The sequence below is a fragment of the Condylura cristata genome, unplaced genomic scaffold (genome assembly GCF_000260355.1).
Source record: "Condylura cristata isolate star-nosed mole 26May11 unplaced genomic scaffold, ConCri1.0 scaffold00011, whole genome shotgun sequence".
Classification (NCBI taxonomy): domain Eukaryota; kingdom Metazoa; phylum Chordata; class Mammalia; order Eulipotyphla; family Talpidae; genus Condylura; species Condylura cristata.
In genome coordinates, this window is record NW_004567112.1 from 37,468,117 (window position 1) to 37,485,473 (window position 17,357).

A 17,357-nucleotide genomic window follows, 5' to 3' on the forward strand; every position below is an offset into this window, starting at 1 on the left:
GGTTGCTTGCTCAACCCTGAGCAAATGTGCTTCTCCCACATTTTTAACCTCAAGGCAGATGAAATGGTCAGACATTTGCCTTAAGATTGCCATAGGAAGAGCTAACAAAAGGGGTGACAGCCCTTAAACAGCTGCTTGGGGAAAAGGACATCTGCCTCTTTCACCAGCCACTCCGTGTTCTGGCCTGCCTTGAAAAGAGCATGTGGGATTGGGCAGCGATAGTTCTGGGGCAGCCAGTTGTTAGATGGCTTTTGTCTTGGGAAAGCCACCCTTTGCTATAGAGCCATAACTCTCAGGAAGCCAACTGTCAGGGCTGTGATCATGCCCCTGGGCGGGAGGCAAGGGGAGAGAGACTGTGGCCAAATTTTCTTTTAGACACCTGCGCCTGGCCGCTTTGAAATTGGAGAGTTTTGTGTCTTCCCTCCAATCCCATCTTCCCTGGGGAGACCCGGGGGTTCGTGCTCTCCACCCTTGGTAAAACAGCAGGGACTTCATCGAATTCGGATTCCGTCGTTTGCTACTCCCTGAGTGCTAAACTGGGCTGGGCTGGGCTCTGCGGCGGCTGACTGGCGTTTTGAGCTCTGATCTACCGCTTCCCTTTGAAATCTACCCCCTCCTTTTTTTTTTTTTAAACCAGGTATGATGATGTCAAACGTGATGCTGATGCTACAGTTACAGACACGGCCCCTGCTGGCGCAGCCTCTCTGATTCTCTCTCGCTCTCCGCGGCCGGCGCTCGGCTTTTTCAGACAAGTGCATCTCCTAACCAGGTCACATTCAGCCAAGACCCACTACCCGTCTGTCACCGGAGTCAGACCGCTGGAGGAGGACCGAGGAAGACGTTCGCGTTTGCTTCGCGTGCCGCGGGGTGGGAGGAAGAACCTTAAAATACTGCAGGAATCGAGTCCCCAGGTCGAACCCAGACCACGATGCGCACCCCGGGCTGCGGGCGACTGGCGCTGCCGCTGCTGCTCCTCGCCACGGCCGCCCTGGCCGAAGGCGACGCCAAAGGGCTCAAGGAGGGCGAGACCCCCGGCAATTTCATGGAGGACGAGCAATGGCTGTCGTCCATCTCTCAGTACAGCGGCAAGATCAAGCACTGGAACCGCTTCCGAGACGTGAGTCTGCTGGGCCGAGGTCCGGGGGACGGGCTCGGGAAGGGGGCTTCGGAACAGAGACCCCCGCGCGGGGAGCGGCGGCTGCACGTCGCAGCCACAGCTCCCGCAGCCCGGCGGGCTAATTGCACGGAGAGTAAACAACGCGCCCCCACCGGGCATCCGGCAGCGCTCGCCGTCGCAAGCCGAGGTGCCCCCAGCCTTGGCCTTGCTCCCCCGGACCCCGACCCGGGAGGCGGCAAGCTTGGGACCCCCAGTCTCACACTGCCCGGGCGAGTCCCGGCAAGCAGTCGCTCAGAGGGCGCGCTCCCCGTAGGCTCTCCTCTGCAGGCCGGAGAAGGGTGCGGGACGCAGAAGGGTGTCTGTGAGGAGGGGGAATGCGGCTGGCGGCCAGACTTACTCTTCCCCTACCCTCATTTTTTTTTTTTTTTTTTTTTTTTTTTTTTGGTGAACCGCCCCCAGCCTTCACCCGGCCGGCTGGATGCTGCAGGCTCCACATACGGGGCACTGCGGAAGGGGCAGGTCTGGGTGGGGCCGGCGGGAAGGGAGCATCGCCTAGCGCGAGGTGCCCTCTGTGCCCACCTTGGGCGGGGGAAGCAGAAGAGGACCCTTGGCTGGGGCTTTGAGTTTGCTTAGGAAGGAAGGGTAGTCCTAGCGATTCTCATTAGAACGAGAATTGAAAGGCGTGCCCAAAATGGGGGGAGGAGTAGGGAGTGGGGGCTGCCTCGGCGGTGAAAATGACGGGGTGGCCGTTAGTGCCAGGTCTGGGGTCGCGGTGTAGAGGGGCGCGAGCACGAGCGGAGGCTGCTTTTCCGAAACCTTTGGCTGGGGAGCCGGGCCCAGCGCAGGGCGGGGTGGGGGGAGGGGAGTGAGGAGCGGCTTCCATCCGGAGGGGAGACTCTAGCTCCCTGGGTTTGACAAGCAAAAAGCCCAGAAGCTGGGTCGGGGGGTTCCTGGCGGGCGCCCGCCCACACCCCGGCTTAACCTTGGGCGGAACTTTGCAGGGTGGGAGGCGGGGAGGCTGCTGCGGACTTCCCCGCGTCTCTGCAGCACTTTGTTTACGGGCACCTGTAGATCAGAGGAGAAACCGCAGGCGGCGGGAAGGGGCGAGTCGGAGCGAGGAGGGAAGGGCCGCGGGCGTGACTGGGACCCAGAGAACTTGGGGTCGGGGTGGGAGGTGGAGGATGGACCCGATGGGCTGGAGAGGAACGGTGGTCCCCAGCACCTGGCGCTTTCTGTCGCCGGTTCTGAAAAAGCCTCTTGTTCGCGTCTGGCTCTCGCTCTTCATTCCTCTAGTACCCCAATTTGACACACCTGATACAACACAGTCGCGCTGTGACCTTTTTCATCTTTTAAACTGCGTGCATCCAGAAGTTCTTTAGAAATGTGTTTAAAACACACATGCTTCACATGATACCCAGCCAAATGATGGGAAGAAGCAGAGATGTGGATCTTTTTGTTATAGTGACGCAAGTGACTATCTCTCCCCAGAGTCAAACTGGTAGGTTGTAATTCATCAAAAGGAATCTCTTGCTGCCAGGTCCCCCCTGGGGTTGAGTGGCCCGGGCCCAGTGTGGTTTCTTCAATCTTTGCCCCACCCACGACTTGGTCCTGGCAGTGGTGGTGAGGGGAGCCCGGAGCTTCCAACAAGACCTTTTCAGTGGTACCTGCAGGCCCTGCACATATTAGCTGCAGTCTCCTGCCGCTGCCTGGGAAGCAGCCCTGTGGCCACAGCAGTGAGGGGGTGGCTGCAGGCAGCAGGCAGCTGCCTATCCGGAATCTATGTGTCACTGGTCCAGGCCTCCCTCTGACTCGCTGGCAGCTTGATCTTCCACAATGGGACTGGTGAAGGTCAGAGGGAAAGAAATGCTTAATCAGATCAGCAAAGGTTTAAAAATAAAAGAATTCTTCCCACCTCCTATCCTCCACCTGCTTCTAATAGCCAACTCTGTGGGTGAGGATAAATGACTGACTGCTTGACCCCCTGGCAGAGGGCTGCCCACCTGTCTCCTTGTACTGGTGCCAACCACCTCCCCCTTCCTTCTTTGCTCATCAGAAGAAAATACAAGATTTGAAATTCTCCAGGACCTGCCCCTGCAGGATTCATGGAAAGCTTTAGGTCCTGTACTGGTTTGAGTGGCTGAGGATTTTATAAGGCAGGTGTCCTCTGAAACCCCATTTAAGACAGCCCTGGTTGTAGGAGGACAGGGTTAAGGAGAGAAGGAGGACAAAGAAAACTGGGCAGGAGTGCCTGGCTCTAGGAATCCATTGGCAGCCTCTGCGGAGAGGCAGGCGGCTGCTAGCTCAGAGCCGCTGCGTGGTATGATTGTAGTGGTGCCGGAATGTGAATGGCACCCCCTGGAGCCGTGCAGTGCACACACTGTACACAGGGACTCTGCCAACACCACGGACTCTTCTGGCCCCTCCTCTGCTAATAGAGGCCCCCCTTCCCACCCCAAGGGTTGAAGGCCTTTAGTTAGGCTTAGCATACATCCATCAGGCTAGGTTCCTTGAAAATATACTCTTCAGCTCCTTAAAAAAGAAATAGTAGTTGCTTTTGAACCTCTCAGTAGTTCTTTTGAGCCAGAACCTCACGTATCATCAACCAGAAAACAGCACGGGACTCCCTGTTTGCTTTGGTAGAAGAGCTGCAAGCAGAAGGAGTATTCTTGAGGAGAAGGATGAAGGAGTTGGTAGTGTGTGAGAGGGACATGTCTCATTAATTGGTTGACTGAATTGAGCAGGGAAGAATAAGGGAATCTTGTCAAAGGGTTCAAGAGAATGAAGAGGAATAAAGCTTGGGGAGTTGCTTCTACGTGGAATTGGTCTGGGCTGGTTAGTGGGAGTTCAGCTTAGCATTCCTCGCTGAGCTCTAGGATTATGGGAGAGGCAGGATTTGCCAGCCTCCAGTGGGCATAGGGCTCTCACAGCCTGTGTCTGGGTATCTTCTAATGGCCAGAGCCCTGCTGTTGGGAGGAGGGACTTGCATGTCAGGGGATGTTGAGGAGTGCAACCTCACCATCCCTACTCTGTCATCCCTACCCTGGCAGTCCTGGGCTTTTGGGAACCCTGCTTCCTGATACCACCCCCTGTAGAACTGGGTGGGATTTTGGGCCTTCCTTAGTGGCACAGTGGGTTGAAGCTTTCCATAGCCACTGAAGCACGAGTTCAACCCCTGGCCAGGGAGCTGACCCACATGGTGCAGCATACCTCCCCTGACTCGCCCACTGCTCCCCTCAGCAATGTATTTCAGTCCATCTGCCTATTCTGCTCCTCACTCTGTCTCTGGTGAACCCTCTCATCCCATTGTACTTCTGGCCTGTGCCCCAGTTCTTGTATGCATAAATAAATAAATCTTAAAAAAAAAAAAAAAAAAGAACTGGGTAACTGGGTGGGATTTTACTGCTGGTCTTTGGAACAAAACATCCAGGACCTCGTTGAGAGAGATGGACACTCGAGAGCAGACAGGCCCATTACACAGCATTTTTGCGGGCAGACTCCAACAGTTGGCAGGGCAGCAATGACTGTTCTTTACCTTCTTGGCTTTTCTCTACTCTATACTCTACTTCTCTTAAATGGATTTTTTGTTTTATTCTTACAGTTTAAGAGATTTATTAGGAAAAGGAGAAAGGAATAAAGAGACACTTATATAGACACAGGTGGGTAAGGAGATGCATTTTGCCAGTACCTACTTCTGTCAAATGTTGATGATACTTATGCTGTCTAACACAGTGCCTTGCACTCAGTAGGAACGCAGTTAATAGATGTTGGACCACTGATTGCCTTGAGCACTTACATCCCCCAGTCCCTGCTGTAAGGAACTTGCTTTATTTAGTCCTTTAGACCCATTCAATTTAGGGTTGAAGAAACGGAGGTACAGAGAAGTTAATGAACTTACCCAAGCTAGTATGTAGCAGAGCTGTGATTTGAATCCAGGTTGTTGAACTCAACTTTGTATTTCACGGAACTCTAGGTTTAACCCTTAGTGAAAATGGGAGGAGTCTTCCCTGAAGAACAAAGCTCACCTTGGCTTGTGCCCTGCGAGTCAACAAGGATGCCCTGCAGGGGAACAGCACCTTCTAGAAGGTGGGCCAATGCACTCAGTATCTTGGGCGATCTGCAGGACCAGCTCCCCAGCCCCTGGCCTAGGGACACTCCACAAGCAACCCTCAGCCCAGGGGAGAGAGGAAAGTAGTGTGCTGTGAGACCTCTGGCCCAGACCACACAGCCCAGGCTCAGGTTCTGGCTCTGCTGGCTGGGTACATCCCAACCTCCCCGAGTTTCCTGAAACTAAGAGACAGAAATGACTGTGTGAAATGAAGGCATCTTATCAGAGGGCACCCATTTCACATAGCTGTCCAGCTCCACAGCTATGGCATCTGTGTAGCTCCGTAGACAAACCACTATTTGGCTCATTTCTTGGGCTAGTCTACACTGTGCCTTAGTCTACATGAGAGAGGCACTGGTGTGTGTTCATTTATTCCCTCATTTGTGTAGGCCTGAGCTCTTCCTAGGACCATAAGCATGATCTTGGGCTCTGGCCCAGGGACACACTGCTTGCTGGCTGCAATTCTTATGTTTGTGTGAACATCACGTAGGCCAGGAGAAATGTTCAGCCACCGAGGGGCTCCCTTATTACCGCTCCTCCTCTTTCCCACTTGCACACCTAAACCAATATGCACGTGGGGATGAGACACACAGATGTTTGTGGATGTGTGGGTGTGTGAGAAGAACCCCAAACTGGGCCAGAATAGATTTCATAATTGGGGTACAGATATGGGAGGATGGGTTCTTCACTGGCCTCCTCCTTCACCCTACTCCATGCACACTGCAGGGTCTGGCATCTCCCAGAGCTGTGTCAGTGGGGTGAAGACCAAGAGGGGCTCTAAGCCTTGGAAGAGAGGGAGGCAGAACATTCCGTCTGGAGAGGCTGTAATATGGTCCTCTGGTCTTCCAGCAGCCTAAAGAGGATGGAAAGTCACCAGCACCCGCTCCGGTCCTCCAGCGGGGCACAGGCTGTGTGGAGGAGCTGTACCCTGGTCCCACAAGCTCAGGAGATCTTGCTGCCTGTGTTGGCTTTCTCCTGAGGGGGCAGCTTGAGCTGTGTGGACTTGTAGGAGCCACTGATTTCTTATCCTTGGTTTTCCCATTGGTTCAGTGGATGGTTTGAACAGCATCATCTACAGAGCACTTACCATCCTACAGGTCCAGGAAGATGGCATTAGAGCCCGTCAGTAGCCTCTTGGCCCACAGATATTTCCCACCCATGCTGCCCAGCCCCTGCCAAAGCTCAGTGTCAAGACTGGGTTTGGGGAAGAGATTTTCTTTTTGCCCCTTAGAAAATCTTGTGATCAGATCAAGGCAGGGGCTATATTAGCCTGAGGGATGTGGAGTAGTGGCACCTGGATGCAAACACCAGGCCTTGTCACCTCCTTACAGGCTTCTTGGCAGGTGTAAATGAGCGAGTCTTCTTGGGCTATAGAGAAAGTGTGTATGCAAGCCTAAGTGTGGAGACAAAGCTTAAATACATTGTGTATAACCTTGGCAGGCAGACTTAGGTCCAGCTGTGGGCTTGAAATGTGCTAGCCTCTGGCCCTCTGAGGTCTCATCCAAATTCAGTTGCCTCTTCCCCAGCAGTCCTGCTGCATTCTTTTTTTAAAAAAGATTTATTTAGGCCCTCCCTGGTGGCGCAGCGGGTTAAAGCACAGCACCAAGAAGCTAAAGCCATTTCAGCATGAGTTCGATCCCCGCCTGCCCCGGAGGTGACCACATGGCGGGGCAGACCTCTCCTGGCCCGCCCGCTGCTCCCCTCAGCAGTGTGCTTCGTTGATCTGCCTGCTGTGCTCCACACTCTGTTTCTGGTGAGTCCTTTCACTGCCCCTGCACCTTTGGCCTGCACCCCACTTCTGTATACACAAATAAATAAATACTAGAAAAAAAAAAACTTGATTTAAAAAAAAAAGATTTATTTATTTTTGATATAAGAACTGAGGTACAGGCTAGAGATGCAGTGGGTAAGAGGATTCACCAGAGACAGAGTGAGGAGAACAGGCAGACCAATTGAAATACATTGCTGAGGGGAACAGCAGGTGAGACAGGAGAGGCCTGCTGCACCATATGGGTGACCTCCCTGGCTGGGATTGAACTCATGCTGCCGTGGCTGCAGATAGCTCCATAGTGCTATGCTTAAACTCTTTGTGCCACCATGGAGGACTCAGTCCTGCTACATTTTTTGGCCATAAACTCATTTTATACATGCCGGTGCTGCCTAGTGGCATCACATACAACATGAGCTTGTTTCTCAAAAGTCCTCTTGCTGGTATTTCTAACATGTGTTTATTACATTCATATCCATGATGAGCCCTTGGCAGACAGCAGAGTCTGGAAATAGATTGCTTTGTGTTCCCACCAGCCCATTCCCAGGACCTGAAACAGGGTGTTTGTGTATACAGTAGGTACTCAATAGAAATGCATGCATAGCAGAATGTAAGAACCAGACAGGATCTCAATTAATTTGTCCTCTGACCTGTACTCAGGCTGGTTATTTGGGATCTCATCTTCTTTCTGGACCCCAAAAAGTTGGGACAGACACAACTAGAACCCCAGCACGCGGACTTCAGTGACTCGTTATCCCTATGGATAGGGTTATCCCTGTGCCTCCTTGTCCTTCAGCCCCTCTCTGTGGCTTGGGCCCAGCTACAGCCCACTTTGTCCTTATTTGGGGAAGGAGGGAGCTAAAACCCTCCCTTTTCCACCTCAGTATGCCCACAGAACACCCATAAAACAAGACGGTGGGTGGGTACGCACATGGCGCCCTCAGGTGGAGAACAGGCTCCCGATGGCAGGGCACCCTGCCCCATCTAATCCTTTGCTGGACATCTGAGAGGAGGTCAAGGCTGCACCAAGCATGAGGACAGTCAGACCTGGCCAGCATCTCGCCTCTGCCTGGATGCAAGTCTGGCTCCTTCCCTGATCCTTGCACCCTCGCACATTTGGAGGATGTGTGAGAGTCTGAACTTGTTTCGGCACCTGTTCCCCTCTTCTTGAAACTCTCAGCTGGGGAGAGTTAGAGGCACTCCATAGCACCAGGCATTAAGCCCTGAGCCTCAAATTTTACAGCTGAGATGGGTCCAGACTCCCTCACAGCCTCATGTTCTCTCACCGCACCTTCCTGTGTTTCCTGGGATTCAGCTCCTGCCCCCACTGGTGTTCCGAGTGTGATCCCGAGGCAGCTTGGTATAGAACGTCAGGCCCTTTGTGCCTCCCCGCTGTCCTCTGACCTTGGGGGACCTGTGGGTCTGAGGTGCGCATCAGAACCTCAAGGGCTGAGGGCCTGAGATGCCCCTGGGGTCATGGAGCTCCGGGGGTGTGGGGGCTCTGGGCTGGCGCTGGTTTGGGCATACCTGAGGCTGGCAGAGCTGCTGGCATGCAGGGAGTGATAAACACATTTTTGCCCTCTGAAGGAAATTCCTCTGAGGGGAGAGGAGGTGAGAGGTGGTTGTCTCCGAGATGCCTGTCTCCTTCTGTTTGTCCAGGCCTAACACACAGCCTCCACACATTCCCACTAAGAGGAGCAAATATTTCATGAATACCCTCCTCCACACAGAGGCCACTGCCTCCTCCAGATGCCTTCTACCTGGGTACGTGCTGGGGGTGTCAGTCCGCAGGTGGGAAGAAACCCAGGTGGCCCCCACTTTGCCACACCTTTTGCTCCACTGGCTACTTGCAGGTAGGCAGGAGGTGGCCCAGCCGTGGCTCCTGGCCTTTTTTCCCCCAGGAACCAGGTTCCCTCACCTGAGGAATGAAGCAAAACCAATGCTAAGTATAGGACCTTCCACAGTTTGAGAAAGGCCTGGCCCACTTCCATTTTCAGAAGTTATTGATCTCCTAAAAAATGAAGACATGCCGGGCCCTCCCTGGTGGCCCAGGGGGTTAAAGCGTAGCACTGAGAATCGAAAGCCACTTCTGCATGAGTTCGATCCCCACCTGCCCCGGAGGTGACCGCATGGCGCGGCAGACCTCTCCTGACCCACCCGCTGCTCCCCTCAGCAGTGTATTTTGTCAGTCGGCCTGTTCTGCTCCATACTCTGTCTCTGGTGAAGCCTCTCACGGCCCCTGCAACTCTGGCCTGTACCCCAGCTCTGTATGAATAAATAAATAAATCTTAAAGAAAAAATGAAGACATGCCATAAAAGGGTCACAGAAAGTTGTGGTTTATTTCATCTCACGATGAACACCTCTTGGTCCGTGGAGTCCCTGGTTGTAGCTCCTTATCTGGAGAAAACATCCAAAGTAAATTTGAGGCCTCTTTTGACCACAGCACACAAATGTGCCTCTTGCCCACCCCTGACCCTTGGCTCGGCTCCCACCTTTGTGCGTAAGAATCCAGCCACAGAGGTTCTGTTTTACAGCTTTGGGAAGTACCAAGCTTCGCAGTTTATAAAGTGCTCTCAGAGATTAGTGCCCTGGGCTCTTCCACAGCTCAGGGAAGAAGGTGGTGGATACGACAGATGTGGCTGACCTCTGCCCTCAAGCAGAGAACACAGGGGTTTACAAGTAAAATGCACAACTCATGACTCCACAGCTCAGGGAGAAAAGGGGTGTGGTGTGGGCTAGACTCTAGTGGACAGTCTAGAGGCATTCAGAGGGAAGACCAAGCCCTGATCCCATGCCAGGGAGAGGGACTGTCTTTCCCTCACAGTGCACTGCAAAGAGGCAGGTGGAGATCTGCCCAGGTAGCTTCAGCTCAATCAGTCACAACTTCGGGTGGTCTGTTCTTCCTTTGCTGGATTCACTGCTGCGCCCCATCCTCCCCACCAGATGGAGAGGCTGGGAGAGACTGGGTTAATTCAAGCTGTGAAGTGAGCGGGTGATTTGGGTGCTAATTAAAATGACAGGAAGTAAACAGGCTTGGAAACACCCAGCATGTGCCCCCTAAGCCCAGCTAGGCCTGCGCACTTACCACCATCTCTCCCCCAGTTTGGCACAGTGGGCCTGTCTCCATGGCAACCGAGCTGAGCTGCAGAGATCAAAGCAGGAGATGGGTTAGCTCCAAGCCAGCCAGCAGCGGAACCAGGAACCAGGGGTGTTTGTGTGAGAGTGCCTGGGGGTGGAGAGGGTCCCAGGTGTTTTCCCCCACCACCCTGTGGGCCCTACTCTCTGGTGGAAATCTCTGCCAAGGGCTGAAGCAAGGCTGGTGGGTGAGAGAAACTGGGGTCCAGCCACTGCCTGGGACTTTGCTCATCTCTCAACGATTATGAAGTAGCACAGAGTCTGGGTTAGGGGAACAGATCAGAACTGTGGGATCACAGTCCTTCATGGGGAGGGGACAGTATTCCTCTGCTGTGTAATTCATGCGTCATCCTGCACAAGTCACTTAACTTCTCTAAGCCTAACTGAGAAATGGGTATAATACTGGTCATTCTCTCTTCAGGTTGGTGTGTAAATGAGCCAATGAATATGAAGTGTTCAGCACAATGCCTCCTCCTGAAAAGATCCAGCTACTTTTGCTAGTGTTTTCACTGTGTGCTAGGTGTTGGTCATGGACAGGTGAATTTTCTCAGTCTCTGTCCTTAAGGAGCTGACCATGTAAATAGCGCAGAAGCTACAACGTTGTTTGGTGTAACCTGAACAGTTATAAGCTCCTACCTGGCGCAGTCGTCCTGAAGGAAATCCATCTGTGGGGTGGAGTTAGGGAAGAAGATACCTGAACTGGATTTAAAAGATGATAGATCTGCTGGGATGGGACACGAACACAGGTTGTAAGTGGGAAAGGAAACCGTCAGGTCCGGCATGCTGAGACACCCATGGGGGAACCAGGAACGGGTCCAGAGAAAATGGACTTTGTTTTGTAGATAACAGAGAACCAGTGAAGGGTTTTGAAATATAGTACTTAATTGTGTTTTTTCATCTAGCACAGAAGTAATACATGTTCCCTGTAGAAATTTTGGAAACTTGAAAAGAGGCAGAAAAATGCCTAAAGTCTCTGTGTTCCTGTTCCCCAGAGGAAACCACTGTCAACATTTTGGTACAAACCCTTTCTACATATTCACCTGTCAAAAAAAAAAATTTTTTTTTAAATGAGAAAAGCTATATTTGAGGGATGGTTTCAAGGAGGGAGAGATTGGGAATTGTCTTCTAGAAAGACCTGGTGACTGTAGTGATGTGGAAGATAGAGAGAAACAGGAAGACCAGGGAGGAGACTATGAAGCCAGGTTGGAAGCCGGGGCCAGCGGGCATGAGTGGAGAGCAGGCTGGTGGAGGTCTGGGCAGTGGTGGGGGGTGGAGGGGGCAGACAAGGGCAGGGCAGAGTTTTTGGTCTGGGTTCAATTGAAGAGGATGGTATGATATGCCCACAGGGGCAAAGGCTTGGTGTTGAAAGTCAGGATACTGGGTTCCAGTGAGCTGGCTTGGAAACTGAGTCTCTGCCTGGGGAAACATGGCTGCTTTTTTCTCATGGTGAGGACCCATGTGAGAGGTGAAGACGCCCAAGAAATAAGAGGAGCATTTGATATAAGAAGCAAAGCTCAGACCTAAGAGCTGGCGCGGTGGGTGGGCTCAGCAGAGTGCTGCAAGAGCTGAGAGCCGAGAGCCCGCAGTCAGTGAGACTGCAGGGTGCTGGGGTGCTTGGCCGAGGAAGGGTTGGGGAGCTCTGTGAGCAACTCTTTCTGAAAGTCTTTTTTCTTTTTAGATTTACTTTTATTTATTTATGTATATGACAACCGGGGTATAGGCCAGAAGCACGGGGTGGGGGGGGGGTGTGCGGGTAGGGTGAGAGGGTTCACAGAGACCCAGTGGGGAACAGAACAGGCGGATCTACCGAAATCCAGTGCTGATGGAGGGGGGGGGGGGGGGGAGACAGGCGAGGTCTGCTGCACCACGTGGGTCAGCTCCCTGGCTGGGGATGTAACCCATGCTGCAGTGGCTGACTATAGCTGATAGTGCTGAGACTTAACACCTTGTGCCACCGGAGAGGCCCTCCAAGAGTGATTCTATTGTGAAGACAGAGATGAGAAGTCCCCACAGAGGAGGACTCAACCCCAGAGGGGAAGTGACCCTTTGTGAGCCAGTTTAGAGCAGACATTTCAGAGCCATGCTCCAGTGTTCTCTCGCTTCTTCCTCCGTGCCTCTTCCCAGTACAGGAGGCCCCTCTCCTCTCCCCAAGGACTGACATGTCTGTGTGTGAACCTGTTTGTGAGCAGAGCCAGGTCCAGATGGGAGATCCCAATCCACTTCCTCATCGGTCTGTGTTCTTGGCCAATTCTTTGCCACTCTGAACCTTAGTTTTCTCATTTTTATGATTGTTCCTTTTTGACCCAGCCTGCTTCTCAAGACCATCAGGGAGAAAGGAAGATAGGCACCTAAAAAGAGGAACTAATTTAAAGACACTTGCACTTGTACTTTTCTAAAGCTTTCTACTGCCTACTCTGTGCCAGGAGTCTCCAGAGATCAGGTGGCCACTGCTGGCTGTACAAACCAAGAAAAACGTCCAGGTAAATCAGGCCTCCTCTTCCAAAGTTAGAGCTTTGAATGTCAGCCCCGGTCCCCTCTCCCCCCTGGACTGGCCCTCGTGCCAAAGCACTGGAGATGGGCTCTCTGAATCCCCTTTTCTCAGGGGAGCCACAGAGCCAAGACAGTACTGGGCCTCCTGCTTCCTGAGAGCACCCTGGGGCCTGTATCAGACCATTTCTCACAACTGCTAATGAGCCCACTTGGGTGTCATAAATAGACACTGCTGATTGAAGAGCATTATTCACACTTGACAACAAACACCTCTTTATCAGCTTGTAGTTGGGGCCCTGCCTGCCCAGCGGACCTCAGGGACCCCTAAGTGTGTTCCTGGGCTCTGCTCAGCTGCCAGTCCTCACCACCCCTACCCACCTTGGGGCAACTCTCCTCACTCTGCACTGGTCTCTGCTCTCCCATGGTGGCCTCTTTTTTCTCTGCTTGTAGGGCTCCTCATGTGACTTGGCCTTGGCCATTTCCTGCTCTGCCCCCACTCTCTCCACCCAAAATCCATGGGCAGTGCTTCTGCTCTGGCAGCTTTTATTTGCTGAGTGCTTTCTGGGCATCCCACAGATCTCCTCTCTTGGTCCCTGAGTAGTCCCAGAAAATAGATGCTGAGCTTCGAAAGTCAAGAGGCCTTCCTTGTAGTGGAAGCATGGAGCTTTGGTGTGGCTCCAGAGCCCTCTCCTCTGTCTGCTACTCCCATTCTCCTGAGTGCAAGAGTCCTGGAATCCAAAACCACTCAGGCCTCCCTCCACCTCCCTCACCCTCAGTGGAGTCAAAGAATTTAGCTAGAACCCAGGACAGCACTGTCTATAGAAAGGACTCAGTCCCTACAGGCTAAATCTAAGAAAGGAACTTATCCTCACTGGGGGCTGGAGATGGGGTGAAGATGACTCCCCACCAGGGCTCTAACGGAGGAGCTGATGGTCTTTCTTAGAAATCCCTCTAGCCCCAATCTACTTTTCTCTGGATTTTTGACCAGAAATTGTAGGTCTTGACCTTTGAAGACTACTTTGTACCAAGTCTCAAAGGCTCTAGAGACCACTCACAGCCACTTCCCCTTCCTCTTCACAACCTCACAACTACTCCCCTCCCAGAGAATGACAGAGCTCGTGTGAAGACCCAGCTTGCTGGAAGTCAATAAGTGCCTACTTCAGCCCTGGCTTCCGCCACTTGGCCACTGTAGGCCTCCATTTCCCGTCTGTGGTGGAGTGAGCATGGGAGAGGACACTTCACCTTTCTCCAGGAGGTCTTCCTGGAGAAAGGTCTGGGCTGGCTCCCTTGAGCACTAACAAGTGAGGGGATTCTACCTCATTCCCTGCCAGCTGCCCTGTCATCTCTAGGACCTTGCCCAGGGACTCAGGACACTGTGGATCTGGATGGGTATTGGGTCAGGAGCCAGCTGGCCTGGCCAATGTCCAGGGGCCCACCCAGGCCAGGTTCCCTAGAAGCCCCTCCTGTGGTCTCCTCCTGCCTATTCCTGGGCCCAAGGACACAGGACACTTGGCTGCTTGGATGTGTGTGGGAGTGAAGGGGTAGGGAGAAAGAGTCAGCGGGAGAAGGACAAAGAGATACACTAGAAAATTGGACAGAGAAGAGCCAGCACAAGCCAGAGCCTTGCAGGGGAGAAGGATGCTGGTCTTTTACCCTCCCCCTTTCCTGTCTTCCTTTCTTCCCATCTGCCCTCTCTCCTGTGGAAGAGGCAAGAAGGCCAAACCTGAGGGAGGGCCTCGGCTCCCAAGTGTGAAAACTGGAGGCTGCTCACAGAAGTGGGTTTTGTTACTTCATTTCTGGAGAAACCATCTGGCACTGGGTGAGCTGCCTCGAGTGTCCTTGTTTCCTCTGTATACACAGCATCCACTGCTGCTACACACGTACACGCACACATGCTCATGGACAGCGACATGCATGCCCACAAATACATGCTCAAGGATACATGTCGTGCGCGGGCATGCATGCACCCAGTGCCACCGGAAGCACACAGGGCACAGACGTGCACTCCAAGTGCACACCTGAACTCAGCGTGCTCTCCCTGTGTGGTAATGCCAACTGCCTCTGGGCCTGGCCCTTCTCTGGCCTCTGCCCAAGAGGCCTGTTCCTCTGGTACTTATCAACTCCAGGGGAGATAGAAGAGCCTGTGGGTCTTCAAAGCTCTGTGGGGATTCCCCTTTGTTCTAATTGCTACTCTTTGCAGGTACCCTCTGGTCTGAGAGTCCTGCACCCTCTTCCTCCAGGCCTCACCAACATCTGGCCCCTTCCCACCCCAGCCTACAGTATGTCCTCTGCTTCCGGTCCCTGAACAACTCTGATCTTTGGGGAGCTGAGTGTGTACCCTCATACTCTCATCTCCTCAGTTCTTGGAACCCCATTCAGAGGAGGCTGACAGATGCCTTCCTGGGACCGTCAGACGCCAGTCCCAAGAAGCCGTCTCCTGGCCTGCTGGTGATTTCTACTAGGGGCACCTTAGTTTGCTGGTTTTCAGTAGCCGCCTTCCATCGGGGAAGTGGGGGAAACCAAAACAATTGAGGGTTTATGCTGAATATCTATGCTTGGTGGGAGCTATTCTGCTCCTGGTCGAACTGGGATCCGCTGCTTCAGGGGATGCCCTTGCAGTCAAAGTGGGCGAGGAGTCGCCTCCTGTGTGCCTTGGCCTCAGGCTGGGTTGTGGCCGGAAGCACGGTCTGTGTTGGATATCAGGAGACAGGGTTCTATCACAGTGGACCCTTGGTCAGGTCAGGTCATTTCCTGCCTCAAGCCACATGGAGTGGGGTAGGCCAGGTTATCTGCTGACACTGAGGAGTTGTGACTGAGGAAGCCATCCTCACTGGGAGGGACTTTGGGTGCCCCCCTTTCTCTCAGCCCACTATCTGAACTCCCACTGGCGTGCAGACCTTGAGGTAGATCGTGAGTGAAAAGTGGTCCCGGTGCAGCCTGAAGGAGAGGCTCTTCCTCATTCACATGATGGGCAGGGGAAGGCTGCCTAAGGGGGGACCCTGACAAGGCAGATAGTGGCGTTTCTGGGGCACCCAGAGCACTGGCGTGAGAATCATGGTCCCTAGGTAGTGTGGGCCCACAGACATCTGTTCTTACTGGGGCAGGGGTGAAGGTCCAGGGATTCAGGTCCTGGAGGAGAGGTCTGAAGCCTCACCCTCTCATAACCAGGGGTCTCGCACCTACTGCTCCTAGAGCCAGGCCTGAGTGGGCCAGGCTGAAACTCTGTAGTGAAGACACAGGAATACTGTCCTCTGATTGGAGGTTCTAAGGTCAAGGGACTGTAACAATCGGTGACCATTGCTCAGCACTCACAGTTACCGAATGAGGCATGGGGAGAGCCCTGAGGGTGAGTCTCACACCGAAATCCCTCTCTCTTCCTCTCTCCTGCTCCATTGCTGTGGCCTGCGCTGCTTCGTGATCCCCAGGAGGTGGAGGTGAGTACCACCAGGGCCCCTCTGTGAGTGGTCTGCAGCTGCACACCCCACATTCCTCTTCCTCCACACCAACACCCCAGTGTCTTCCCTGCAGCATCCACCATAGGGTAGGGTGGAGTGGGGAGGACAAGGAACTTAGATCCCTGAAAGGGATCTGAGCATGGGTTTAGGAATACAGCGTGTGGAGGGGTTGGGGAGATAGCCAGCAGGGCGTTGGGTGGACAGGGGACATCTGCACAGCCACAGGGTGATAGAATTGGCTTATGAGAGCAGGGGCTCAGCCTTCCTCTTGACCCGAGTTGGACCTTGGCTCTTGGATGTGAATCTTAGCCTTTTTCTTCTCCTCACCCTCCCTGTCCTTCCCTAGGATGACTACATCAAGAGCTGGGAGGACAATCAGCAAGGAGATGAAGGTAACATGCTACTCCCATGTGGGGTCAGTCATGGATACCCATGAAGAGCTTGGGACGGGAGGGAAGTCTGACCCTCGCCCTCAGGACTCCTCGAGCACTCGGGGCCAGTGCAGAGAGGACTTGTGACCTCAGGAGTTCTGGTTATCAGGGCCGCTGGACTGAGACCAACTTTCCAGCTCAGAAGCGGGGCTGGGGGCTCTTGGGTTCTCTGTCACTGATTCCCTGGTGACTGGTGTCCTGACTCTGTGCCCCTGCAGCCCTGGACACAACCAAGGACCCCTGTCAGAAGGTGAAGTGCAGCCATCACAAGGTGTGCATTGCCCAGGGCTACCAGCGGGCCATGTGCATCAGCCGCAAGAAGCTGGAGCACAGGTGAGGGCCTCAGAGAGGCGGCAGCTCCAGAGGGCGTGTGTTTAAAGAACAAGAGCAGGAGTATGTTATGTCTCACCTGCTCGTTCTCGATTGCTGTGAAATAAACAGAATAACGTCTGTCACAGTCACGGTGCTGGCTGGGTGAGGCTGGAGCAGCGGCTCCGAGCTTGCTGACAGTGCTGTTGGCTGGAGGCCTTAGTACCTGGTCGCAGGGCCTCTCCAAAGAACTGCTTGAGGACCCTTACAACAGGGCAGCTGGCTCCTCCTAAGTGGAGTCAGCCCTGAGAGAGACGCACACCGACAGAAAGACCGAATCTCAGAAGTCACACATTACTGCTGCCATTTTATTTGTTAGGAGCAAGTCGTAAGTCTTTGCCACACTCTAAGGGGTTATGGACAGGTGGGGGATAGGACCAGGAAGGCTGTGTCTTCCGTTTCACTCAGATGGTCAGGAATCCAGCATTTTCTGTGACCTCGTCCACATTGTAAATGTTGGTGAATAACTCCATTAAAAACAAAACC

At 53.4% G+C, this 17,357-nt stretch overlaps 2 protein-coding genes across 2 annotated transcripts in view; both read left to right on the forward strand.

The window, feature by feature from the left end:
- The window catches only part of ASCC1 (activating signal cointegrator 1 complex subunit 1), a 99,648-nt gene extending 98,939 nt beyond the window's left edge, over positions 1 to 709 (forward strand). Inside the window, exon 10 of the mRNA XM_012723578.1 lies at positions 638 to 709. Within this exon, the coding sequence (XP_012579032.1) occupies positions 638 to 643 (6 nt within the window). The 3' untranslated portion in view covers positions 644 to 709. The remainder of the gene's footprint in view (positions 1 to 637) is intronic.
- SPOCK2 (sparc/osteonectin, cwcv and kazal-like domains proteoglycan (testican) 2) overlaps positions 489 to 17,357 on the forward strand; it is a 27,268-nt gene continuing 10,399 nt past the window's right edge. Inside the window, exons 1-4 of the mRNA XM_004680796.2 lie at positions 489 to 1,117; positions 16,042 to 16,050; positions 16,418 to 16,463; positions 16,721 to 16,835. Coding sequence (XP_004680853.1) covers positions 929 to 1,117; positions 16,042 to 16,050; positions 16,418 to 16,463; positions 16,721 to 16,835 — 359 coding nt within the window. The 5' untranslated portion in view covers positions 489 to 928. The remainder of the gene's footprint in view (positions 1,118 to 16,041; positions 16,051 to 16,417; positions 16,464 to 16,720; positions 16,836 to 17,357) is intronic.